At 45.5% G+C, this 26,366-nt stretch overlaps 1 protein-coding gene across 2 annotated transcripts in view; it reads left to right on the plus strand.

The window, feature by feature from the left end:
• The window catches only part of GABRB3 (gamma-aminobutyric acid type A receptor subunit beta3), a 156,780-nt gene extending 136,267 nt beyond the window's left edge, over positions 1–20,513 (plus strand). Inside the window, exons 7-10 of one of the 2 annotated variants that reach the window (XR_008528126.1) lie at positions 6,552–6,704; positions 13,277–13,521; positions 18,370–19,422; positions 19,818–20,513. Coding sequence is in view for 1 of the 2 variants with exons in the window: in XM_054561983.1 (XP_054417958.1) it covers positions 6,552–6,704; positions 13,277–13,521; positions 18,370–18,711 (740 nt within the window). In the remaining variant the exon portion in view is untranslated. Of the gene's footprint in view, positions 1–6,551; positions 6,705–13,276; positions 13,522–18,369 lie in introns of both variants that reach the window. The other variant, XM_054561983.1, reaches the window with a different exon arrangement.
• Positions 20,514–26,366: the final 5,853 nt, after the last annotated feature.

Raw genomic sequence — 26,366 nt, forward strand, 5'->3', positions numbered from 1 at the left:
TGTGGATTTCATATCAATGGAACCAGGCAAGAGGTGGCCCTTTATGCCTGGCTTCTTTCACTTAGCATGATATTTTCAAGGGCCATCCATGTTGCAGCCTTGTAGCAATACTTCGTTCTTTTTCATTGCTGCATAATATTCCATTGTATACATATATCCTATTTTGTTTAACCATTCATGGGTTGATGAACAGGGGGTCTATTTCCAGCTTTTGGCTATTAGGAATAAGGCTGCTATGAACATCCATGTACAAGTTTTTCTGTGGATATATATTTTCATTTCTCTTAGGCACGTACTTAGGAATGGAATTGCTCAATCTTATGGTGTGACGATGTTTAACCTTTTGAGGAACTGCCAAACTGTTTTCTAGCCATTTGACATTCTCACAAGCAGCGCCTGAGGGTTCTACTCTCTCCGCATCCTCACCAACACTTGTTATTGTCCATCTTTTTTTTAATCCTCACCAGAGGACATTTTTTCATTGCTTTTAGAGAGAGAAGAAAGGAGAGGGAGGGAGAGAGGGGAAAGAGAGAGAGAGAGAGAGAGAGAGAGAGAGAGAAATCGATGTAAGAGAGAAATATCAACTTGGTTGACTTAGTTGCCTTCCATACGCACCCTGACTGGGGACAGAACCCGCAACCTGCGTATGCTCCCTGGCCGGAAATTAAACCCACAGCCTTTCAGTCTATAGGATGACACTCCAACCAAGGCTATTGTCTGTTTGATTGTGATCACCCTGGTGTATATGAAGTGGTATCTCACTGTGGTTGTGATAGGCGTTCCCCTACTGTGTAATGATATCGACGCATCTTTTCATGGGCTTATTGGATACTTGTCTTATCTTCATTGGAAATGTCTATTCAGATCCTTCGCCCATTTGTGAATTGGACTGTCTGTGTTTTTTAAACCTTCTCTATATATTCTACATACAATTCCCTTATCAGATGTATGACTTGCAAATATTTTCTCCCATCCTGCGGGTTGTCTTTTCATCTTTTTGCTGTGGTTTCCTTTGATGAGGTGTCATTGATCTATTTTTTTCCCCACGTGTGATATTCTTGTCCTGATTTTACATGTGAGGACATTTCTGAAAGAATATCCCAACTAAATCATGGGGGTGGGCTTGGATCGGTCCGACCCCCCTGCTGTTTGCTCCAGAGTCACATGATACAACCTGCAGATTTTACTGTGAGGACCAGAAAAAGAAGCATCACCTGGTTCAGACAGTCCATGAAAAAATTTCCGATGTTCCAGCCCTGTTTTTCCTTTTTCCCTCTTTGCTATTGTGTATATCTCTTTTTCTTCATGGATTTTTTTGAATGTGTAATAGCTAAGATGACCGTTAATGAGATTGAGAAAGTAACTCTATTTTGAATTTTGGGTTGCATTATGAAGTAAAAAAGTAGATTGTGGTCCTGGCTGGTTGCCTCGGGTGGTTGGAGCATCATCCCATATGCCAAAAGGTTGCAGGTTCGATCCCCGGTCAGGGCACATACCTAAGTTGTGGTTTTGATCCCTGGTCGTCACATGTATGAGAGGCAACCGATCGATGTTTTTCTCTCACATCAATGTTTCTCTCTCTCTCTCCCTTCTCTCTTTAAAACCAATGAACATATCCTCAAGTGGGGATTTGTTTAAAAAGGTGGATCATAAATGAATGAGGCAGCATGATAAAGACCCCAGAGCAGCGCTGAGAGCTCACGGAGCTTCTTAGGCGTTGCCAGGAGAGCCACCCACATAGTGGCCTTCAAGAGAGAGGCACACGCAGATATAGGTCAGCTCTGCAGTTGCAAAAATATCAGCTTATTACTTTATAGGTACATCTCAGTGGCTCTTACCATTCCGCAAAGGTGACACCGTACTCTATGCGTGCATCTTTATGAGTTCTTCAACAACGCTAATGCCTTAGAGAGCAATATTAATTTAGGCTGGATTACGGACCCAGAGCCTTGTTTCTGGCCATCACTTCTAGTGCATCTGGGGAGAAAGCGCTGGAATCAGCATCTTCAGTCGCAAACGCTGCCGAGGAAGCCCTGAGTTGGAATGATGCCCTTGTGCTTAGGGACTATCCCCTGTCTGTTAGCTCAGCATCTGCTTTGGCACGCAGGCTGTGGGCTTCTGTGCCTTTCTGCTGTCATTTTAAAGCTTCCGTTGCTATTTTAAAGGGTGTGTCTTGGGACAGCTGACTCACCATTTTTCGACTCTAAATGATTAGCCACTAGCTGGGAGCATTGGGGAGTTCCCCCCCGCAGACACAGCAGACATGATGGGATTCTTCTAACAAAGCAACAACAAGGCTTTTCTATGCTCGTTAAGATGCACATCAGCCCTGGCTGGTGTGGCTCAGTGGATTGAGCGCTAGACTGCAAACCAAGGGGTCGCTGGTTCGATTCCCAGTCAGGGCACATGCCTGGGTTGCAGACCACGTTCCCAGTAGGAGGGCACGCGAGAGGCAACCACACATTAATGTTTCTCTCCCTCCCTTTCCTTCTCTAAAAATAAATAAAATCTGCCACATCAGTCTCATGCTCTGGAATATTTCTGTATGTCCAGTGTAGCCCTTCTTCTCTTGGCTTTACCAAGGCCAGTTCTGCAGGAGTCTGTCTCAGACCCACATTGGGAGCGACTTGAGAGCGTAGACTCTCTCTTCTCCATCTTCGTTGTCTGCTCACCATTCCCCTACTTCGCCTTACAAGGCCAGGATGGGGAGCAGGGCGTGGTGAATGCCTAAAATTTTGTTGAAGAGAAGTTGATTTCAACAAACAGTGGATTTACTAAACAAATACATAAGAAAATGGTATCTTTTCTTAATGCTAAATTCTGCGTTAAGGAGTATCTTGGCAAAATCTGAAAGACTAAGGCATTTTTGAAGCCAGATTAGCGTTCCCTTTCTCAAGGACTCCAGTGAAGCTTCCCAGTGTTTGACGGCGCAGTCTTGTGCTGTCCCCCACGTCACAGGGGACAGGGGTTCCCAACTGAGTGCCAGTCGTACTGCATTACATGTCTCTGTTGGGAACGGCTTCCCTGAAGGAGATGTCCTTTGGAAAACGTGAAGAGTTGACTTGGAAAATGGAAAGTTGGGGACTATAATAGATTGTGTTATCATACAAGAATATCGGCTGTATTTCCCTGGGAAAGGACTAGGCTTTTCCACACCGAGGACATAAAGATTAACCTAAGACTTGCCTGAGACAATGACGTGCGAGAGGAAGGGTGTGTGGCCTTTCTATGTCTCTGTCCATCAGTGTCCCAAATAGCAGAAACTGAGTGATATGGAGCACACGAAAGAAAAACCATCTTTGCTGTCATCTGCTGAGATGTTGATGGCCTCTGGTCACTGCGGCATAACCAACCTATCACGACAGATACGGACACAACGCCAAGCATGGTGGCCAGGGTGAGGCAGCTGAAGCAGGAGCCACAGATGACAAGTGACAAGGAAGGCGTGCCATGGCCATGAAATCGCAAACTGCTGTCCGCAAATTGCATGAAATACGCAAATTGCAGTATTGAAGCTACTTCCATGCAGACATTGAAGTTGCTGTGGGATTTCAAACTGAAATTCAGTATTGAATGTTTTGAGTCATGTGAATAAACCAGATTCTTTAGTTTTCATCCAATCAGCATGCAGATATATTTGAGAAAACCGATGATGGTTTTGACATGTAGCTAGACATTACGGTGTATGAAAAAGCTATTACTTTATCAACCCTACCGTGCGGACTGACTTACCAAGAAAGGCCTGACCCTGGTAAATAGTAATAATTGTAATTTCAATGAGGGGAAAAAATAGCTCAAGAAGAGAATCACTTACATTTGGAAGGAAGAAGAAGGAAGGACCACGGGAGATGTGGTGTTCAACCAAAGCCTTGGACGATGGTTGGGGAAGACATTTCTTAAGGAAGGGAGGTGAGGTGTGAGTCAGCAGCAGGAGACAGGGACAATGACTTTGAGGCAGTAGGGACACTCTTTGACGCGAAAATGTGCTGAAGGCAGACGCCGTGATGGAATATAAAATTGGAGTTAATTTAGGGAAACATTTTGGAGAAAATGAAATTCTTAAATGCGTGTTTGACCTTTATGGCAAGCATTGGGCCAGAATATTTTGTACTTGGGATGGCAGAATATTTTGTACTTGGGAACGTGTGGGTGGGGCAGAGGGCCAGGGCATCTGGAGGTGGCCACGCCCACACTGAGGCTCAGACTTGGGGGTCTGGAGGTGGCCACGCCCACAGTAAGGCTCTGCCCAGCTCAATGGCACAGCCTGTCAGTCACCTACATATGCGTGGGATATAAACCATAGAGCATGTCAGGTCTCTGTCGAGGCTTTATTCCATGGATGGTGTTGGAGAAATTGCGGAGCTGACTATAGAACAAAAATCAATGTGCGTGTTCACTTCATAGCAAACACTGAGATATTTGCCAACTTTCAAAATAGGTTGTTGGTGGTTAGATCTCTACTGTGAAATCAATAAGCAAATTATGAAAGGAAACTTGAAAAATTTTTAAAAAACGGAATAACAGATTAACTGCATAGAAACATTTACACATTTATGTATCTTCCACCCAAACTACTACAAGTTCTGAAACAAACAACTGGGAAATTTTTTACGCAGAATATAAACAAGGGCTAGTATTGAAAGAACTTAAGGGAATAAGGGAAAAACAGCAAGAGAAGAGAAAAATGAGTAAATAATGTAATCAGATCATGTGTGAGATTAAATACAGAGGAAAAACAAACATTTAGGAAGTATTCAATCAAAGTATTCATTCAATGAAAGGACAGATTTTTCTCCCATGGAAATTGCCAAGTTATTTTTAAGAAATATATGTAATATTTTCAAGTTTATCGGGTGAGATAGGCCCTTCTATGACATGTACACACTGTACACAAATGTGATTATTTCACAAAATAATTTGTCATTATAGGTAAAGAGCCTTGAACATTGGCTTAGTAATTCCATTTTTAGTATATTCGTCCTAAGGAAATAAGTCTAAATATAGAAAAAGCAGTCTACTCAAAGATATTCTTAAGAGTATTATGTAAAATCTTGCAAAAATGGAAATAACCTAAAGTTACATTGAGATAAATGTATTTACAAACAAAACACGTGTATGTATTGACATGTATATAATGTATATACATGTATGTATACAGTTGGAGAATCTTGCATTACAATATGTTTACAAGTAATTTGTAGTAAGTATGAAACATGTATGTTATGACAGCATGATGTAGGCGTTTGATCAGAGCCATGTAAGGAGACTACACACACATGCAGGTTCACATACACAGGTTTGTATACACAGACTCACACACACGCACGCACACAGGCCAGAAGAAACTTCCGAAATGATCAGCCCTGAAATGCTGGGTCTCTGTAGTGATTTCATGTTCCCCTTATGTCATTCTGGCTGAAAACGTAGTTGATGCTCAAGTGGGAACATGGAGCTAAAAGTTTTCTTCTGCACAGAAGTCGTTGTCACCTGAGTGAATCAGACAGCCAAAGAAAAGAACAGAAAGACACAGAAAGGGCCATGGGGTCAAGTTGGGGACATGTGGCGGGGCAAGAGAACAGGGGCCTGCCAGGCTTGGGTAGAAGGTAGGCACTGAAGGCAAAGTCTCCTGAGCCTAGGGCACAGCGGTGTCAGGAAGAGAGCTCCATCCATCAGGGAGCACGGGAGGGAACGGCTGGGAAGTTGATTTGAGAGACCCATTGGGTTTCCACTGGTTGACCTTCCATCAGCTCCATTAGAACCCTGAGGAGCTGAGAGGCTTGGAACGGGTGGCGTGGCCTATTGAAGCAGACAGGAAGAGAGGCAAGCTGAACTTGCCTTGCTCCAAGGAAAACAAATCCAACCAGAAAGGACGACGCAATAGTCAACATGGCATCATCTGGGGGCTTGCTTCTCATGCCGCAGTGGCGGTGCTCATTGGGTTCCCTGGGACACACAGGTCGCATTAGCAGTGGAGCTCGCGTACAAGGAAGCAGACGAGGCACGTCTCCGAGGTGGCCCTCCACACCCATTCTGTGGTTGGAGCAAAGCAAGTCAGCATAGCCGCTGCCTTCTGGGAAGTTAGACCTGCTTCTGTGCACCCCTCCAGAGTTTAGGGTGCCCCTGAGCGACCCCCATCAGTCCGGGGCCAGTGCCCCAACATCTGTGCACAGTCACAACATCTGTGCGCCCCATCACAGACAGGGGACCACTTGTAAAAGCCTTTTGCTCAATAAAGCCTTGAACCAGCCTCCCCCATCCATACGGCAAAGAACAGGATACCCATTCATTGAAAAATGACTATTTGCCGTTATTTATGTTTGACGCTAAACACTTCCAAAGTTTGGCAGGGTTAGTTCTCAGCTGAGTGTCCTGCTGTAGTAGATTATCATCATCATTATAGACTGAGGAACGTCCCCCACGCAGCTCTGAATGGCTGGGGGCCACCCCTCAGTTCCTGGGCTTCTCAAAGGCGTGCGGTTGACCCCTGAAGGACAGACACAAACTCGTGTCTGTCACACATCCCGAGCAGTAACCCCCGTCTGTTTCCGCAGGTGCCTACCCGCGGCTCTCTCTGAGCTTCCGGTTGAAGAGGAACATCGGATACTTCATTCTGCAGACATACATGCCCTCGATACTCATCACCATCCTCTCGTGGGTGTCCTTCTGGATCAATTACGATGCATCTGCGGCTAGAGTTGCCCTTGGTACGTGCTGTGCGAAAGTGATCCCTAAAACAGACAGTAACCGTGTCATTACCCTGGGGAGTTCAGAGGCCACAGTTCAACGACGGTGTCTTGCCATCACGACACCAGCCTTGCCCGCAGCGTCACTTTCTATCTGGGGGCACTCAATTTCACGCACGATTGCTTTGATGTGCTGTTAATTTAATTATCGGGCTCCAATGTGAATTTTCATGCCCACGCCAGGGAAAAATACACTCGCTGAATATTTGCATAATAAAACTGTTTCTGACACTTGGTTTAAAGCAAGGATTAACATCGCCTGTTCAGAATTATTCTGTGGCCCAGAAAGGAGACATGGTTAATTAGGCATTCTTCTTCTTTTTTAAGGCAGAAACATAGTCAAATATTATAACGTGTAATTGGAATTACACAATTTAATGAGCATTAACATATGTGATTAGATTCTGGGGGATCCCCAGCGGTGGTGACCTTTTCTGGCCACTGATTGATTATTTGACAATTAGCAGCTGATGTACAATAAATAGTCTAAGTTCCCATATTATTCCTCATATATATTGATGATTGAGGGAAGGCTTGTATTGTCAGAAAGATTATTCTCTACTCAGCTCATTATTATGAAAATGCATGGACAAAGTAAACATTCAAATACATTTTAGGTAAGTTCAGAGCTGAAGAGCAATTATTCCATTCCATCCTTTCTATTTTTTTTGGGGGGAAGGGGGTATTAATTTAATTTCTGAAAGTAGAATCATCGAGACTCCTTTTTAGAATCGATTGAAATGAATTAACACATTTGCTGGTAAATTAGCTTACAGAGAAGTATGAGAATTCAGGATTTCAGTTTTCCCTCTTTCTTCCTTTGGCTGTTTCCCATCTTTTCCCAGGACTTTAAGTTGGGTAAGCATTTTTTCCAGGAGATTGTGTGTACATGTGTGCACGTGAGTGTGCTGCTTTGGATGCACAGGTACGTGACTCGCACAGTCAGAGGCAAGATTAGATATTTGCCCTGATCGGGTAGCTCAGTTGGGTAGAGCATTGTCCCGATACGCCAAGGTTGTGGGTTCGATCCCCCGTCAGGGCACATACAAGAAACAACCAATGCATGTATCAATAAGTGGAACAGCAAATAGATGTTTCTCTCTCCTCTTTCTCTCTAAAATTAATTTTAAAAGATGAGCTATTTTTCTCATGAAATACATACAACGATGACCTAACACACTCAGGTAGCTATTTCTAAAGGTGTTCGTTGAATGTAAAAATCACTTTGCTAGATGATTGGATAAAGAAGATGCGGTATACATATACAATGGAACGCTACTCAACCATAAGAAAAGGTGAAGTCCTGCCGTTCATGAAGCCCCAACATGAACGGACGATGGGAATAACATGCCGAGTGAAATAAGTCAGAAAAATTAAGAACCATATGATTTCACTCACATGTGGGATAGAAAACTGAAAGCAACAAATGAACAAACAAGAAAAACACACCAACAAAAACTCATAGACGCAGACAACAGTATGATGGTGGTTACCAGGGGGAAGGCGGGTAGTTAGGGGTCAAGGGCGTTAAATATCTGCTGCCGGAAGGAGACTTGACTTTGGTGGGTAGGCGCCCAATGCAATATACAGATGATGTATCGTAGGAATGTACTTGAACCCTGTATGAGCTTATTAACTAATGTCATCCCAATAAATTTAATTAAGAAAAAAACCCTTGGAGAAAAAAATATCAAAAAACTGAACATGGTGTACTTAATTGCTATAGACGGGGGGGTCCGGCACAAATAACGCCCCTTTTTTTTGTGCCATTAAAAATCGTGCAATCCAAAACCATAAGCACCTAATCCTGTCATATAACAATATCACACTCAAGCACACCATAGGGCGTTTTGGGCGAAATGTTCAAATTGCCGTCCATCTTATACAAGACATTCACGTGTCCCACCAACTGCGCTGGACGGCCTTCCTTCTGCCGGACCCTGTATTTCTAAAGGGCGCAGTACTAAATTCATCTTTGTTCAGCTCTCTTCTCTTCTTCTCACCTGGAAGGGTCAGAGCGGAAGTGAATTTGCAGGGGCAGATCCAGAGTTTGTAGAGCTGTTCGCGTAGGTGATTTCAGGGGCATCTCTTTAAGAAAAGGAATTTAAAAAAAAAAAATACAGAAATAGAAACTTGCGGGACTCTCCCCCAGGCCGGAGGAAGCCTTTGACCTGAAGCTGGAGCTTCGGGAGCTTCCCAGCGAATTGGCCTCAGACATTTGTTTGTTGTTGAGATAATGAGAAATACGAGCACTGGAGACCCATAATTATCTGCAGCCGTAGGAGTGAGGTGCTCTAAAAACGCACGCCTTATCCAATATAAAAATTTTATAGCTCCTATAGAATTTTCTCTTTCTATTTTCTCAATAGAAAAATTCTATAGCTCCTTAATGATCAAACAGCGCCTTCCACGATCATTAAATAGTCTCTCTGAAGTGGGTTGTAGTAAGTCCAAGCTCATTACAGCACATGCAAGTGGATTTCTTCTTTTTAATTGCACTTATTGGGGTGACATTGGTTAATACAATTATATAGGTTTCAGGGGTACGGTTCTACCATACGTCATCTGTATAGTGCATTGTGTGTTCACCGCCCCAAGTCACACCCTCTTCCACACCATTTTCCCCCATTTACCCTCTTCTGCTCCCTTTCCCTCTGGTTATCACCACACTGTTGTCTGTCTATGAATTTTATTGGTTTTTATTTTTTTTTGTTTAATCCCTTCCGCTTTCGCACCCAACCCTCCAGCCCCGCCCCCTCTGACAGCCGTCCATCTGTTTTCTGTATCTATGAGTCTGTCTCTCTTTGGTGTGTTCTTTCGTTTTGTTCTACATATGAGTGAAATCATTATGGTATTTGTATTTCTTTGACTGGTTTATTTCACGGAGCATAAAAATGTCTGGGTTCATCCATGCTGTCGCAAAGGGTAAGATTTCTTTCTCTCTTATGGCCAAGGAGTATTCTGTGTCACTTTTTCTTTTTTAATCCTCACCTGAGGATATGTTTATTGATTTTAGAAGAAAGAGGAGAGAGAGAGAGAGAGAGAGAAATCGATGTGAGAGAAGTATCGATCGGTTGCCGCTGGTACATACCCTGACTGGGAACCAAACCTGCAACCCAGGCATGTGCCCAGATCGGGGATGGAACTTGTGACCTTTCAGTGCACAGGATGACGCTCCAACCAACTGAGCCACACCAGCCAGGACATACTCTGTACCTTTTTAAGAGAATGTGGTCATGCTTTGGAAGGCTTCACTTGGAGAAGTTCCTCCCACCACGCTGGCTCCAGATGTCTCATCGATTGCTACACCTCGTACATTTTTTATTGATTGATTTTTAGAGAGAAACATCAGTTTGTTGTTCCCCTTATTGATGCACTCATTGGTCAGTTCTTGGATGTGCCTTGACCGGGTATTGAACCCGCAACCTTGGCATATTGGGAGGATGCTCTAACCGACTGAGCTACCTGGCCATGGCTCTGCGCCTTATTTAAAAATGAGGTCTTCATCGTTCAGGTCTACATGGGCGGGTGCTCAGCAGAGGCCCCATGGAGCCACCGCTCTGGCTCAGGGCGCGGCCAAAGCCGAATTGTCTGCGGTTGCTTTCTCCTGCAAAGGAGCATGGATTCCCGCCCAGCTGAGCTGCACAACTGCTCTGTGCGCTTCTGATGCTTCTGCTGCCCGGAGTGCGGCCCGAGACCCGCTGATCCGGCAGCGTCAGAAGCCACCAGCCCGCAAAGTCGGCAGTTGTAATCAAGTGATTTTCCTCAAAACCCCGATATCTACTCGCCAGTGAAGGACAGTGTCGGTCCTTCTAAAGGCGAAATAGATCCTACGCCACATGATGACTTTGATCACAGAGAAGACACCTGAGACGGCGTCTGAGGAAACGGTGTCAATTACGCACGTAGTTGTATATCAGAGCCATCTTTGTAAATGCAGTTTTTCAAGTACAATATTTCATCAGCATAACCATAGCAGCAGGGGCTGCCACGCAGCCATATGGGGCGTGGGGGTCTCCCACGGCGAGGCTACCCAGAAACCAGAGGCTGTGAGGGCATTTATTTTCCTGTAAGGATGATAATCAATGTGATTAACAATGCTAACCTATCTTGGAGCGTCTCTGGGCCACACTGGAAGAAGACGAGTTGTCTTGGGCCACTCATTAAATACACAGGCACTAACAAAAATTGAGGAGCAAAAGAAGGTTTTAAGTAAACTTGTGATTTTGTGTTGGGCTGCATTTGTAGCCATCCTGGGCCACCTGTGGCCCATGGGCTACAACGATCACTCTGGACCGATCCAGTCTCACGGAGGTCACACCGCTGGGAAGTGGCAGCGCTGGGCTTTGGGACTGGCCGCGGGGTCCTGTGCTCCAGCCTGTGACCCACTGTTGTCCACAACGACCACCCACGGCGTCCTGATAGGAGGGAAGGGGACAGAAGAGTTAATGAATGCATCACCTCTTCAGCTACCAGATCATGTGCTCCCCAAACTGGAAAGACTGGGGCGCTCACCGCAACATCTCCGTGTCGCGGGCTCCTGGAGCATGCGTCCTCACCCAAGAGTTCCTGTGACGTATGCTGCCTGTCCCCATCCCTGGATTTGTCCTGCCCATTCCCTGGCAGGGACATCCAGGGACGCCTGTGTAATGCATGTCTACTCAAAATAGTCACCTGGAGCGCCAAGCAGCCCCTCAGGCAAAGCATTTCGCCATCCCCAATCCAGTTGGAAGCAAAAAGCAATAGTAGCAGCAACAGTGAATATGTTCGACTAATGGCAAGACCACCGAAGTTTGCAGCGCCTGCCCGCCGTTTCATTTATTTGTGACTCTGATGATCCCATTGCCGTTTCCAGATTTCAAAAGTCCCCGGGGGCCCATAACGTTGTGTTTCAGGAGAATCTGAATCTATTTGGACATCGTTGATCTCTGCTCGTGGTGGGCAGCTTTACAGAAAAGCAGTCCCTGAGTCCTCGGGGTCTTCCCTGCAGGTCAGAGCCGGGCGGAGAGGGAGCATGTGAGAGAGACGAGGTCGGCTGCGCTCCACTCCCCAGGACGAGCTCTGTGGCCTGCAGGTTTTTTCTGCGGGGCACCGAGCATGAGCACGCGCGCCTCCACAGAGGCATCAAAGCGAGATGGCTAACAAAGCCAAACCTTCCGCAGAGTCAGACAGGACTCAGCGGTCAGCGAAGGGCCACCGGCCCAGCCACGTGCAGAGGCGAGCTGGGCTCTGCCCGGCTCCTGGGAGCGCTGGCCCCTGCACCTGCACTCCACCCTGGCCTCGGCAACATCATGGTTTTCAGGTTGCGTGGCAGGAGGACCATCGGTCTTAAATAGCAATAAGGAGGCAGGATTTCTCTCCGTTGGGGCCTGGAAGACGCCGGAATGATCTCATCGGTGGCCCCAGGTGTGCGCATAGAAAAGAGCAGACCCTTTTGGCCCGGGCCACGGAGTCGCGTGGCCTTGCTTCCTGGGGACTTGTTCATATTCGGAGAGTCCGTTCTCCAGGAGAACATGGCAGCGGAGCAGCTTACCTTCCTACCCAGAAGTGCAGGATCCCGGCCTTCCCTGCGTATGAGATCGCACATCAGGCCAACAAGCTCCTGTCCAGTTACTCCCCGACATGTCCCCCGCTCCACGTGGCTTCAGATTATCCAATATGGACTCTTTGCATGGCAAGAACCATGCCCGTGGCTACAGGAGAATTGCAACATGTGGCCTTTACACGTAATTTTTAGAGACTAAACTTAGTTCTCTTGCAGGAGCAATGAGATCTTGCTCACGCTACTATGTAAAGAATTCAGCATAACACATTGAAGGCGCCGGGGCTGGCCAGCTGCCCCAGAGGATGATGGGAATTGATAGTCTGATTCAAATGATTAGCTGTTGAGTTCTGCAGGCCTGTCCTGAGCAGCTTGCGTACACTCCACCTCAGGGCAGGGGGACAGCTCTGGGTGGTCTTCTGTCCTCAGGGGCTTCGCTCAGCTAGGCCACCTGGTTGAGCTCACTGGACCAGGTCCTTAGCATCATATACCCTGTTATCTCTTCCCCTTGCCTCATAAGCATGGTAGTAAGAATCGTTTTGTTTCTCCCTGAACACTGCTCATCTCCTTGTTCCCTCCGGTCCTAGACGCCTTCTTAGGCCCTCAGATTCTTCATAGATGCACTCTTCTTTCCAGAAGTTTCCCACTCAAACACTGAGTGTTTTATGTGTGTTTTCGTTTCTTCCAACGTCCGCCAACGTCTTTGCCTCCCGACGCCCCTCTCCCTCAGTCTCAGATCTGTTCTGTCTGCGGCCCCCCAGAGGCAGCGTGGTGCCTGGCAGGGAGGACAGGTATCAGTGTCCCGATGCGACACATGGCCTGTTGTCCAGCGACACACCGTGTGCTCTATTGCATTTTGATCGCCCGATAATATGCAACCCTTTTTTTTTTCTAACTGCTTCATGCTGTTGGAGAAAATACGAAGGGAAAGTGAACGGGGAGGGATTGAGGGGCGGAGCTTCGGTCGCTCACTCCTGTGTTTTGATTGCAGGGATCACCACCGTTCTGACCATGACGACCATCAACACGCACCTGCGCGAGACGTTGCCCAAAATCCCCTACGTCAAAGCCATCGACATGTACCTCATGGGCTGCTTCGTCTTCGTGTTCCTGGCCCTCCTGGAGTACGCCTTTGTCAACTACATTTTCTTTGGAAGAGGCCCGCAGAGGCAGAAGAAGCTTGCGGAGAAGACAGCCAAGGCCAAGAACGACCGTTCAAAGAGCGAAAGCAACCGGGTAGGCCCTCTACCATTTGACCATCCACCAGTTCCATTCACAGACCTCACCTTGACCCCAGTGCTCGTCCATCACCGCGGTCACTGGCATGACTTTGAGGAGGTGTCATGTGGGCATGTTGCTCATAACCTGAAAGGTTGCCTCTGGCAAGTCCCTGAATTTTTAAAAATAATTTGTTAAATCTTCACCTGAAGATATGTTTATTGATGAGAGAGAGAGACGTCTATGTGAGAGAGAAACATCCATCAATTGCTTCCCATTCACTCCCTAACCAGGGGTCGAACTCTCAACCTGAGCATGTGCCCTGACCAGGAATCGAACCCTCAACCTAATGGTGGAAGGAACGATGCTCCAACCAACTGAGCCACCCAGCCAGGGCAAGTCACTGAGTTCTATATAGAACCAAAATCATTGCAGAAGCTTCCCCATTTCCTGTGAAAAGAATAGGCCATGTAGTTGCTGGAATGAATGAAATTCTTAGGTGTTAATGTGACAAATCTGATGACCCAGCATGGTGCTTTTTGGGGGGCAGTATGGGAAGACCCCTCTTTTGTCCCTGCCCTCTCCCACCCCCAGCTGGCTCAGCTTCCTGGTTTAAGGTCCTTAGTGCAAGGCAGGAGCAGTCTGCCGCCCTGGGGTTGTCATGGTTTGGTCCCTGCCCCGCCACCTACTGGGTGTCAGCCAGGGTCAGGCAGACCGGAACAGCAGCGGCCAAGGACGGTGCGCTGCTTTCAGATATCACTCGGCCACCCTCTCCAAAGGAGGCATAAATTAGGCCCACCCCTCTGCCCCACTTCAGCAAGCTCTTACATTCTTCCAATGATAATGCAACTTTGCCATTCGGTGACATTTCAGTTTATTTTTTAATAAAAGCAATATATTGTTGCAATTATATACAATATTTTAGTGAAAGCACATTATCATTTCTGTATCATTTATGTCTTGGTCTTTCCATCCCTTACCTCCCAACAAGTCCTCAGAAATATATTTCCAGGCCTGGCCAGTGTGGCTCACTTGGTTGGAGAATCATCCTGTAACCAAAGGGTTGTGGGTTCAGTTCCTGGCCAGGGCACACACCTAGGTTGCAGGTTTGATCCCTGGTCTGGGTTCATGGGCAGCAACCAATGGATGCTTCGCTCTCGCTTTGATGTTTCTCTCCCTCCCCCTCTCTCTAAAAAGAAACAAAATCTTTTTTAAAAAAGAAAGAAACTAGGCTTCATCACACCATTATTGTTTCTGCTACACAAACACACAATGCTATTTTCCCAAATTTCATCATAACTTAAACAAATTACCAGTTTGTTTCCTTTCTTCTAAACGAGACAGTTTAGGACGGTCAAATTGTGCTACAGAAATACCTTTTGGGGTGTGAAGCATACAATTTTAAACAAAAACCCAAAATCTCCCATATCCACAGAGAAAATTAACAGACTATAGAAATAATATATTATAAATCAGATCCAGCAAAAAATTTCAGTTCACCCATGATCCATTTTTTATTGTTTTTCTGAAAATGTGTTTCTGTTTTCCGAGCTGTTTTGTTAAAGCTTTTACATGTTCATTTTTTTTTTCCTGTAATTGTGCATCAGCTGTGAAGGTTTGCAGTCAACATGCAAATGCATGTTTGTTTGTTTATTTACAAATGTATATTTACTGGTTTTATTTATTTATTTTTTGCAAGAGAAAATAACCAAAGTTAACACATATGTATGTATGGAAACTCGCATATGTAAGGGAGTCAGAGACCCCACATGCAGGAGAGGTTCAGAGACAGAAATGATGATCTGAGTGTATAAGACATCCTGAACTAAGATGACATCATACACCTTGAGCTAAGATGATGTCATGCACCTTGAGCTAAGATGATGTCATGCACCTTGAGCTAAGATGGCGTCATGCACCTTGAGCTAAGACGGCGTCATGCACCTTCAGCTAAGACGGCGTCATGCACCTTCAGCTAAGATGACGTCATGCACCTTCAGCTAAGATGGCGTCATGCACCTTCAGCTAAGATGACGTCATGCACCTTCAGCTAAGATGACATTGTGCACCTTGGGGGCTTCAAAGAGCCTTCACAGAACGATAAGAACAGACTTGAATAAACAGAAGTTAGCTCTGCCCTATAGATGGGTCCTCTCTGACAATCTCCCATTATTGGCAAGGCCCCTAATTCAAGTTTCTCTTGGGGCACAACTTTCTCTTGACCCTGTGGCTCACGTTGCTTTTAGCTCAAAACAATCTGCACCCCGCAGAGGCACATTCCAGAAACGTAAACGCTCATGTGATGCTGTTAAAGGTCAATGCACAAAACTGTGGCTGACTACCAGACCTAAGAATTTAGTGATAATTTTAATGTAGAAATGAGCCACCCCCCCCCAAAAAAAAATAAAGTCCATATCACATGATGGTAATGAATGAAAGGAAAATGAGAAAATAAATCACACATTTGATGCAAAACCAAATTAGCACCGTGGACTGGCCGACATCCTTGCGGGCTCTTCATAACTATCGTCACTCATTCATTTTCAGTGTGATCTCTGAGGACCGTTTGCCCACAATGCTTTGGGGAACCCCCTTATGTTACAGTTGAGAGCCCTGAGTCTGGGCAGCTGCACTTCCCTGGCCTGGGAGACACTTAGATGACAGCAGGGACTTGAGCTCTCACTATCTTTCCTAAGACTGTGTTTCCCCATGAGGGATGTCAGCTCTCAGAGGCTCTGCCGACCTCCAAAGAGGGATCTATGCCAGTAGCAACCGCCTCTGGGGCCCTGACCTTGTTTCTCCTTATACCCACTGGTTATACAGTATTTTAACTTGGGGGTTGATTCGGGAATGTTCGAAATGGCCACATAGTCCCTTACCTGCTCCTCAGACCAGCGGCGTCGTGTGCACCTTGACCTCCATTTATTTTTGCTTAACCTCTATTTGTTCCTAGTTGTTTCTATACCCAAGAGCTAGCCCGGCTGCAGATGCAGTCGCCGGCCTTGCAGTGTTTCACAAAGTGACCATCAAGAGGCAGGAAGTCATTTTCTTGCAAACTTGACATTATTCCTCTTACTAAAAAGCTAGGTGCCACTCCCTAAATGACAACTACCTTCTCATTTCTTCTAACACTAGAATGTTTTACTCCCATAGAATCTTGGAGATAAGTAGACAATGAGACATCTACTGTGTTTTTAGGAAAAAAACGAAAATCCCTCTGTGATAGATTTTGCATGGGATGTTTTTTGAGTTTAAATATTTATACCTGTCATGGTTATGGAGCAGGAAGAAAACCTATGTTGAAATCAATGATTCTAATTGCCTCCTTAAATTAAATGTCCACGGGGACGTGTGTCTATGAACGTGGGGTATCTGCCACCAATTCAGTTCCACCGATGGAGTGATGTTCACTTTCTTCATGGAAAGTGAGAAAACTCCCTCTTTTTCAAGCCAGGGGAAACTGAGTCATTAGATTCATCGAAGGTCATCTCAATAAACGTGTCACAAAATACTCCCCTCTATTCCTTTAAGGAAAGACATATCTTTATTTGGGTTTTTGTTGTACAAAGTTATTTATCATAATCACCCAGACTTTGATAAAAGCTTTTCATATGGCCTTTTTGATAGCTGGCAAGGATGATGTTGTAGGTGTGTTTTTTAAAATGTGTTTAAAGGACAATATGCCGGTTTTTAATTCTTTTTTAAACCCCCACCCAAGAATGTGTTTATTGATTTTAGACAGAGAGGAAGCAGGGGGTGGGGAGAGAGAAACATCAATCAGTTGCCTCCCATACCCACCCTGACTGGGAATCGAACCCACAACGTTTTGGTGTACAGACAACAGTCCAAACAACCAAGCCACCCGGCCAGGGTGCAACATGCAGATTTTTAGAAATGCATTTGCTGATTATTTGAAGCTGTCTCCTGCTAGACGACATGAAGGTGCGGACCTTCACTTGCTCCTGCGCATCCCCTCACCTAGCCTAGGGCGCAGCACGGAGCCCGTGAGCAGGAGCATTAGCGTGAGCAATCCAGAGAAGGAAGGATCCAGAACCTTCAAGTGTATGTCTTCAGTGAGGCATCCCACTTTCCTACATGGGCTTTTCAAATCACAGTTTTGTTGTGTCTAAAACATTACCTAGAATGTAGAGAAGAGTCGTGTTTTAAGCTAATTTTGGGGGGAAGGGGTTACCTTCAGGAAAATAGTCTCATTCTCCCAAGTTTGTAATTAATGTGGAATACATCACTTGTTGAAAAGAATAAATGTCGACATTACTACTTTAAAAAACATCTTCCACCTTGGTGGGTGTAGACCTGGTGGGTCTGAATCCACCCCACCTAGGGGTCCTGCCCTTTCAGGAGGCTTCGCTAGTTTCTGCTCTGAAATGTGGGTATTTGTATACCATCAGAAAAGGGGACAAATTGCCCAAAACAAACAAACGTAAAAAAACTGAGAGGGTCCTTTCTCTTCAGCCTACAGCTGTGAAAAATGGTTGTAACACCAGAGTTAATCTCTTGAAAGGCATTTGTACTTCCGTCTCTTCAGTAAGGACCCAAATCCATAAAGAGAAATTTGCATTTGAAAAAGGCTCCCCCCCACCCCATTTTGTCTAATCTACGTGAGAATGTTGAAATCAGGGAGATAAAGTCTCCAAAGCACAGTTAAACCTCCCAAGCGGCATTTCCCACGAAAATAAGAGGGCCAGGTTTGACAGGCGCGGGGAGCCTCAGAATCCCTGTTGCTGCGTGTCTGTCCCGGGTGCGCGCAGGCAAAGCCGGCGTGTACGCAGGCAAAGCCGGCGCGTACGCAGGCAAAGCCGGCTGTCCGCAGGCAGGCCGCTCACGGGCTTGTTTTCTACCCGCTAGGTGGATGCTCACGGGAACATCCTGCTGACATCCCTGGAGGTTCACAACGAAATGAACGAGGTGGCGGGCGGCGTGGGCGAGACCAGGAATTCAGCAATATCCTTTGACAACTCAGGAATCCAGTACAGGAAACAGAGCATGCCTCGGGAGGGGCACGGGCGGCACTTCGGGGACAGGAGCCTCCCGCACAAGAAGACCCACCTGCGGAGGAGGTCTTCGCAGCTCAAAATCAAAATCCCCGACCTGACCGACGTGAACGCCATAGACCGGTGGTCCAGGATCGTGTTCCCGTTCACTTTCTCCCTTTTCAACCTAGTTTACTGGCTGTACTATGTCAACTGAGTGACTGTACTTGATTTTTCAAAGACTTCATTTAACACCGAGTGGAATATTACTTTGCCTGTCCAGTTTTTATACCTGTACACACAAACAGACACACACACGCGTGCGCGCACACATATATACATACGCAATTGTATATATATGTGAACTTTCTCAGCATATATATAAAATACACGTGTATATGAGGATGTATGTGTATATGTTTTTCCATGCAGGTGTAAGGGAAACAGATACACATACATACATTTTGCAGCCATGGACAAATTTACCAGAGAACGCGTACTTAAAGAAAGTCATCATTCTTTTTTGTTTTGTTTTTTTCTTTTCTAATTGAAAGGGACAAGCATTGTCTAAATATTATGCCTTGAGAATGAGGGCGTGAAACATAATCTCATCCCAAACTGTGTCCTTTCTTGTCACAAGTTAGCTGTTTTAGTTGAACAATCCGAAAGACTCCCTTAGTCTTCAGAAACTCATCCAGTGCTGTTGGTAGTTTCAAATGAATCACCCACTTCATAGCCTCTCTTTCAGTTTACTAAGCGAAGGTTTTTCGGCTTTCTTGGCGATGGGGTTTCTTTCATTGGACGTGTTTTTCTGCGCTGGTTCTGTGGGGGAGGCGATCCCGCTCACCTCCTGTCTTAAACGTAGCTAGAGCCCACGTTGACATCGGAACACCCATCTTGGGAAAACCGCTCGGGACGGCTTCTCCTTGTAAGTAGTCTACTGTACAGTGTATTTTTGTGTTAAGTCGGAGTGGATCGGCTTGCCTGTCCTGTGGGAACTCAGTGGCAATGTTCAGTTGACATTCCTATCACTGAAAATGTGCTCCGCGTCTCCTATACGGATTCCCAGGCCTGGTATTTTCACGGGAAGCATAGACGTCTCAGGTTATTTGTTCCTCTGAGGTCAAACCATCTAGAACGACCTTCCCCCTTGTCTTTCCATTACCAATCGCTCTTTATAAATAACATTGTATGTTACTATAAAATATATTTGCATAATATGCATATGTATGTATATTTACCAGATTTTGGGTTTTATGCTCGCTCTCATGGCAGCATGCAATGTTCTACTTTTCTGTGATGTGACTCCTTTCTGTCATCTAGAATTCCGATTGAAGCTAAGACACTTCTGTTCAATGTCAGAAACCAAGAAACATCCTCATGCCTTCATTTCCGAACCTGACATGTGTCATACGCACATCCAACCCCTCCTGCTCCGACTAGGACACTGAGGGAGGGTGACCGGTCCTCACACGCATCATCCACTGACCCATGACCGTTCTCTTGAGGCAAAGGACAACGACCCGGCCACACACACTTTGCTTTCCTTCTGATCCACAGCCTCATCGGTATTTGGACTTTTTAAAGCTCGTTGAAACATGACAAGGTGCACCGGTTTCATAGACGCAAACTTAACTTACTATTTAGATGAGCTCTTTCTAAAGAAACAAAAAAGAGATGATATATTTTTTGTAAACAATCTTTCTACCACAGGCATCCATAAACTGAAATGACTACGGTTGTGCAAGCAGGTGTCACAGTGAAGTTAAGCATTTGGAGAGGAAAAAAAAAAAAAGCAAAATATTCCAAAAAGAACTATGAAATTAAGCCCCAGCTACCAGTTATGCTTTACCCTCTGTCCTGTCCAGTGACTAGAGCGTCACCCAGTTCCCTAGGAGCTGGGGCCCGTGTTCCCCGCAAGGACAGAGGGACCACCTTTCCGAGGATGGGCGTGGGGCGGGCTCTCCCCATGAGCTGACCATCACCAGGTTTCCTCTGGTGGCCATAACAACCTTTAACGTGTGGGAGTCTGTAACAGCTCCAAGCGCACCGTTAGATGAAGGATAGTCCGCAAAGTCTCACGCTAGAAGCCAGGACCGATTTTCATAAAACCCTTTCCCCGCCTTCATTCCAACCTTCCCTCAATGCCTGCCCCCTGCCCCCCGCCCCCCAATCCCGCCGTCTGGTTTTGTTTTGATCTGGAGACTAGCCAGTGATTTCTTGGTCTTTGGCTTTTCTCGGACAATTATTTTGCCCCCCACGGGTAACATTGGGGGATCTCAAAAGTTCAACAGATTGGGAAAAACCTTGTAAGTGGCCTTATTGTTAACGCGTTAAAGAAACAAAGACATTTGTGAAGATTATCCCTTCCAATACTTCAGGTCTCTTTTTCCGTCTCCAGTAATTCAAGGAGTGAGCTCCACGTGCAAAGGAGGAACCCCCAAAATGCAAAGGAACGTGGACAAAATGCAGTCATTGGTCGATTTCAGTGTACACTTTATACTATCCAGAACTGGGACATGAATCCTTTCTGGCAGGAAAGTGATTCAAAACACTTCTGATGCAGAGTCGAGGGACCCAAATAGCAAAGAAAGACACCCCACGGGGCTTGGAGAGCCACAGGATCTACTCCCCCAAGTTTTCTGGATATCAATTTGCATGGTATAGTTATAATAGCTTTTCAGCTTTTTATATGCTTTTGCCACCAGGACTGGGACACACCACTTTGTAGACACCGCGATGAAGTTAACATAATAGCTATACTATAAATAGTGTTTGTAACTACACACACATACACACACACATACATAACATATATTCTGTACAAAAAAAAAAAAAACAACCTTTTTAAGATCCTTGGGTATGTGTTTGCTTTACTCCATTGAAGAAGAAAGTCACTTTTCTTCTAAGAAAATTCTTTTCTAGCTTCTCCATTTTTTAAACGTTGTGAGGAATCCTGAGAAGCAGAACCCTGACTGTTTGGGTGGGAGAGAGTTGCGTTTGGTTCTCTGTTGTCACCCAGATCTCTCGTTACGATGCGGTAGTTCCTGGAACCAGTGAGTGGGCCGGACCGATAGCTTCTGAACCCGGACCTTTGACATGACTGTCGCCGGGGGCGGGGGGCGGGGGGTGAGGGGTGGGGAAAAAGGGAGGCATTGCCCCAGCCCAGAGCTCTCAAGTAAGGAGAGACAAATAGAATTTTGCACAGAATGTTCTTTCTCTCTCAACAACGGAACGTAATAAAAAGTTAATTTCCTAAGCTAGTCCCAGCTTTCCAAAATGCTTCCAAGGGCCTCCGAATGTCCAGGAGAATCTCGTTATGAGGACTTGTTAGGACCCACGTTCAGCTGCACATGAGATCATTTAAGAGCCCGACTCCATACATCCCCAGAGACAACGACAGATCAGATCGGGTCATCTATAAAACACAGTGTCGCTCTTGTTCAGGGATCCCGGAGTGTAGAGAGGACTCACTGCCTTTCCCATGAGACCTTCATTTCCCTCTGAGTGTGAGATGAGCTCGAAAAGAGGTCATGAGCATATTCCTGTCGGGTTTGACGATTACAAGTAAACTTGCAGTATCATGGGTTTTTAACTACAGCGCCCAGAACTTTCAACACGTTCAGTCATTCATATTGCAGGCGCCCCTCCTCTGTCCAGCTCTGGGGTTAGTATGTTCCCCATGGGGGTGTGGGACTGGTTTCTAAGGAGTTGGACACTTGACAGCTGCAGGTGTTCGTTGTCAGCCTCTGGGACACGAACCCATTGGGGTTTGTCTCACAATGGCGTATTCGAAGAAAGAGAATAGACTCCACTTTGAATCTCCTGGCTTGAAAGGATAAACTACCCCATAATTCTTACTTCAACCCTGCCCCTGAAAACCAGTCCCTGTTACGTAAGCCAAATGGACCAGTTGCACGGACCCTGGCTGTCCTCGCGGGGACCGATGGGTCAGAGTGGCAAAGAGCTGCCCAGGTGGCTGCATTTTCCCAGGTCACTAGCTAGTGTGCCTTGGATTGATTACCTCTTCTCTACCGCAGTGAAAGATGCCCTGTTTTCCCAAAACACTCCATTCCCCACGACGAGGTAGAAAGCGACCCCCCCCCCAAGACTGGCTCCCACACCAAGCCTCTCCCTAAGGCCAGCCCCGTTCATTGGCACATTCCGTCTTCCTTGTCCTCTATCTCTACTTCACAAGTCAGTGTGTTCAAGGTAAGTACAGGATTATTCTAGAAGGAACAGGCGATGGCTGTCATGGTCGATGCCCATGTTGACCTCATCTCATTGTAAAGATAAAACCCAATTTTGCTTAAGCACATTGATGTAATTTTTGGGTATTATTTGACATGAAAAAAAAAACAGCAAAATGGAGTGATAGATACAATATGAAACTTGTTGATGAATGAATTCAAATTTATTAAAAAAAGGACTAAGTGACTTAAATGTGAAGACTGGTTTGTTTGTTTTTTTTCTTCTTCCTGGGCTATCTATTGTTGAAATGGCATTTTTAATTCCAGATTTTAATCCCAGACCCTTTTAGTTGCACGGCCTAGTTAGGTTCTGCTGAAAGGGGAAAGAAAGAAGTTCAAATCTGACCGTGTGGGTGAAACCAGTTGAACCCTGACTTTCTTAAAAAAGAAATCATTTATTCTGAACTCCAGAGGATAACTGGACACACAGAAACCCAGCTTGTTGCAGTCTTTTAAATTAAGTGTTTTAAGATAGATATTTTTCTATTAAAGGCCAAGGAACCAACCGGCTAACAGCCTGTGCAACAGGCAGTATTGGTCCTCGCTGCCTTGTTCTTTAGGACTAACAAGCCACTTCCCCTGTTTCTTCTCCAGTGAGAATGTAGTCAGTGATATGGACAGATGGATGGATGGATGGATGGATTCAGATAGTCAGACACCTCCCACCAGGCAGATCTTTATTTGTGGGCACCCAAGGAAGCTGCTGACTCACCAGTAAACACTCTAAATGGAGGGCTCCCCACTGGTTGTCAGTCTTACAAAATGTTTCCAGCCAATGAGTTGTCAATGGTTTACCTCCAAATTAACCCTCTCTTAAGCAAAATCACACACATTCTTTGGATAGTTACAGATCCTGCATTCATTCTTTCTCCTTTGGGAGTTCGCATATTTTTTTTTGCCTGTCCCTGGTCAACTGGCCTTTGCCAAGCCTGGCCGGTCACCATGGGGAATCTCACCTACCTCACTAGGCTAACACAATACTCCCTCAAAGGACAAGTTCAAATCGCCAACAACTGCAGGAGAAGAAATGTTCAAACTTTGGGTTTTTGAAAGCTTGTTTCAAAAGCATCCTGTTTTTCATTGGCTGAGAAGCCTCACTGAGCGTAGGGTCCCATTACTGTGTCTCCGAGAGCGTCGTCACTCCCGTCCCCATGTCGCCACGGCACACACAGACACCGAGGGGCATTTTACGACTCGTCTTCCGCCTTTTCCCAGCGTCTAAAGAAGAGGGATCATCAACCCTCCTTTGAAGGGAGAAAGCTTATCCTTCAGAGAAGCTTAACTCTGGAATCTGATAACATTATTACAGTTGGATGTTTACCCCTTGATGGGACTACACCAGCAGTGGTTGCTGATTGAGGCCCTACTGGCACGAGAGGGTCCCACATTCTATGCCCCCACTTTTTATATAAATAGGTTTCATTTAGAATCTTCAAGCAAGCGGTGCAGAGGGGACGGTCTTAGTAAGACAATGCGACTCACCGAAAGGACTGAGTTTAAAGCACGTCTGGTATGGATATGAGTACCGATGCTGGTGTGCGTGTGTGTGTGTGTGCGCGCGCGCGCATGCACACGCGCATCTTGAAACCAAATGGGAAATTCAGTGGCCCTGGTAGCCAGGAGATTGTAAGAAAATACCTTCCCAACTGAAATCTCCCTTTTTTTTTTTTTTTTAGACAAAGGGGAAGGGAGGGAGAAAGGGAGAAAGAAACATCAATATGTGGTTGTCTCTTGCGCGCCCCCTACTGGGGACCTGGCCCTCCACCCAGGCATGTGCCCTGACTGGGAATCGAACCAGCAACCCTTTGTTTCTCAGTCCAGTGCTCAGTCCACTGAGCCACACCAGCCAGGGTGTAACTGTACTTTTTAATTATCAAGATTAAAAACACATTTTGTTTGCAATCATCGATTATATTTTAGTATTTAATATCATGTTTATAGATTGATTCTAATTCACGAACAACCCACGTTATTGGTCTATGCTATGTAACTACAGTTCTAGTAGTTAGCATTTAGTAAATACTACACATTTAAATGTGTAAAGGCAAGGCTTAGAAGAAGGAAAACAGCAGAAATGCTGCAGTTAAGCATTTTTCTGCCTAGAAAGTAAGATTGATCAGCGGGGGAAAAAATGTTTCTGCACAGTTAAGGTTGAGAACTTTTACATTTTTTTTTTGTAGTTTCTTTAGGATTTTCTTTTTTTTTTCTTTTTATTGAATTTATTGGAGTGATACTGGTTAAAAAAACTGTACATGTTTTTAGATGGGTGTATGATCCTTTTTTTTCCTAAAGATTTTATTTATTTTTAGAGAGAGGGAAAGAGAGGGAGAAAAAGAGGGAAACATCAATGTGTGGTTGCCTCTTGTGTGCCCCCTACTGGGGAACCTAGCCCACAACCCAAGCTTGTGCCCTGATGGGGACTCGAACCCAGGACCTTTTAGTTCATAGGCTGGTGCTCAATCCACTAAGCCACACCAGCCAGAGCTCAGGTGTACAATTCTGTAATATATCATCTGTACATTGTATTGTGTGTTCATCACCCCAAGTCAAATCACCATCCATCACCATTTATCCGCCCTTCACCCTCTTCTGCCTCCCCTCAGCAACAATCCCCACACTCTTGTCTGTGTCCAGGAGTTTTTTTCTCTTTTATTAAGTTTTGCTCAATTCCTCCGCCCTCCCTGCCCAGCCCCCCCCCACCCTGAAAGCACTCAACCTGCTCTCTACGTGTGAGTCTATCTCTATATCGCGTGTTCGTTCATTCTGTTCATTTGCTCTCCCATATGAGTGAAATCACATGAGAACCTTCACATTCAGCACTGTGAGCACACTTAGCCTTCAGGATATTACTTATAAATTAATTCTAAAAGTTGAAAACCAACAGACAACTGTCGTTTTATTAAGAGCAGAGGTATCATTCAAAGCAGAGCTATGCAGTATTCTCGGATTCCTCTCCCAAGTCCAGGATCTCGGCTTGGGCTTTTTGAAAACGAACATTCGTAAGTTCCAGCTCAAATGAATTACCCTTCCTTCAGCCGATGCTGTTCCCCACAACCTGTGGGCTTGCATCGTCTTTCCCAGTTTTCATTATTCCCATCACCCACAGATGCCTATACTGGGATTTCTGATTTGCCTGCTTTTTTCTTAATGAGGAAGGAACAGTACGGCTTCTTGACCTCACAGCCAAGATGGTCCACCACCCTAGTCATTAAACTTATTGTTTATAGTCATTTTCATTTTTCTTCTGGAAAATATCCCTCTTGGCAGTGACTGACCTTTGTGCAATTAGAACTGCTTGCCTTTTGCATCTGCTGCAAACCACTCACCCTGTGATTTCTTTCCACTGGATTCTTGGATGAGTTCCACCAATTCTTTATTTTTATTATTATTTTTTTATCCTCGCTGGAGGACTGCTTATTGCTTTAGAGACAGGGAAAGGGGAGAGGGAGAGACAGACAGACAGAAAGACGGAAACAGTGGTATGAAAGAGAAACATTGACCGGTTGCCTCACAAATGCACGCCCCGACTGGGACTTGAACCTGCAACCCTTCATTTTATGGGCCAACGCTCTAAACAAGTGAGCCATGCCAGCCAGGGTAGTCCACCAATTTTTTTAATGGC

This window comes from Pteronotus mesoamericanus, unplaced genomic scaffold, assembly GCF_021234165.1.
Source record: "Pteronotus mesoamericanus isolate MK-2021 breed Mesoamerican mustached bat unplaced genomic scaffold, CSHL_Meso_final scaffold_582, whole genome shotgun sequence".
In the NCBI taxonomy this organism is placed as follows: Eukaryota; Metazoa; Chordata; class Mammalia; order Chiroptera; family Mormoopidae; genus Pteronotus; species Pteronotus mesoamericanus.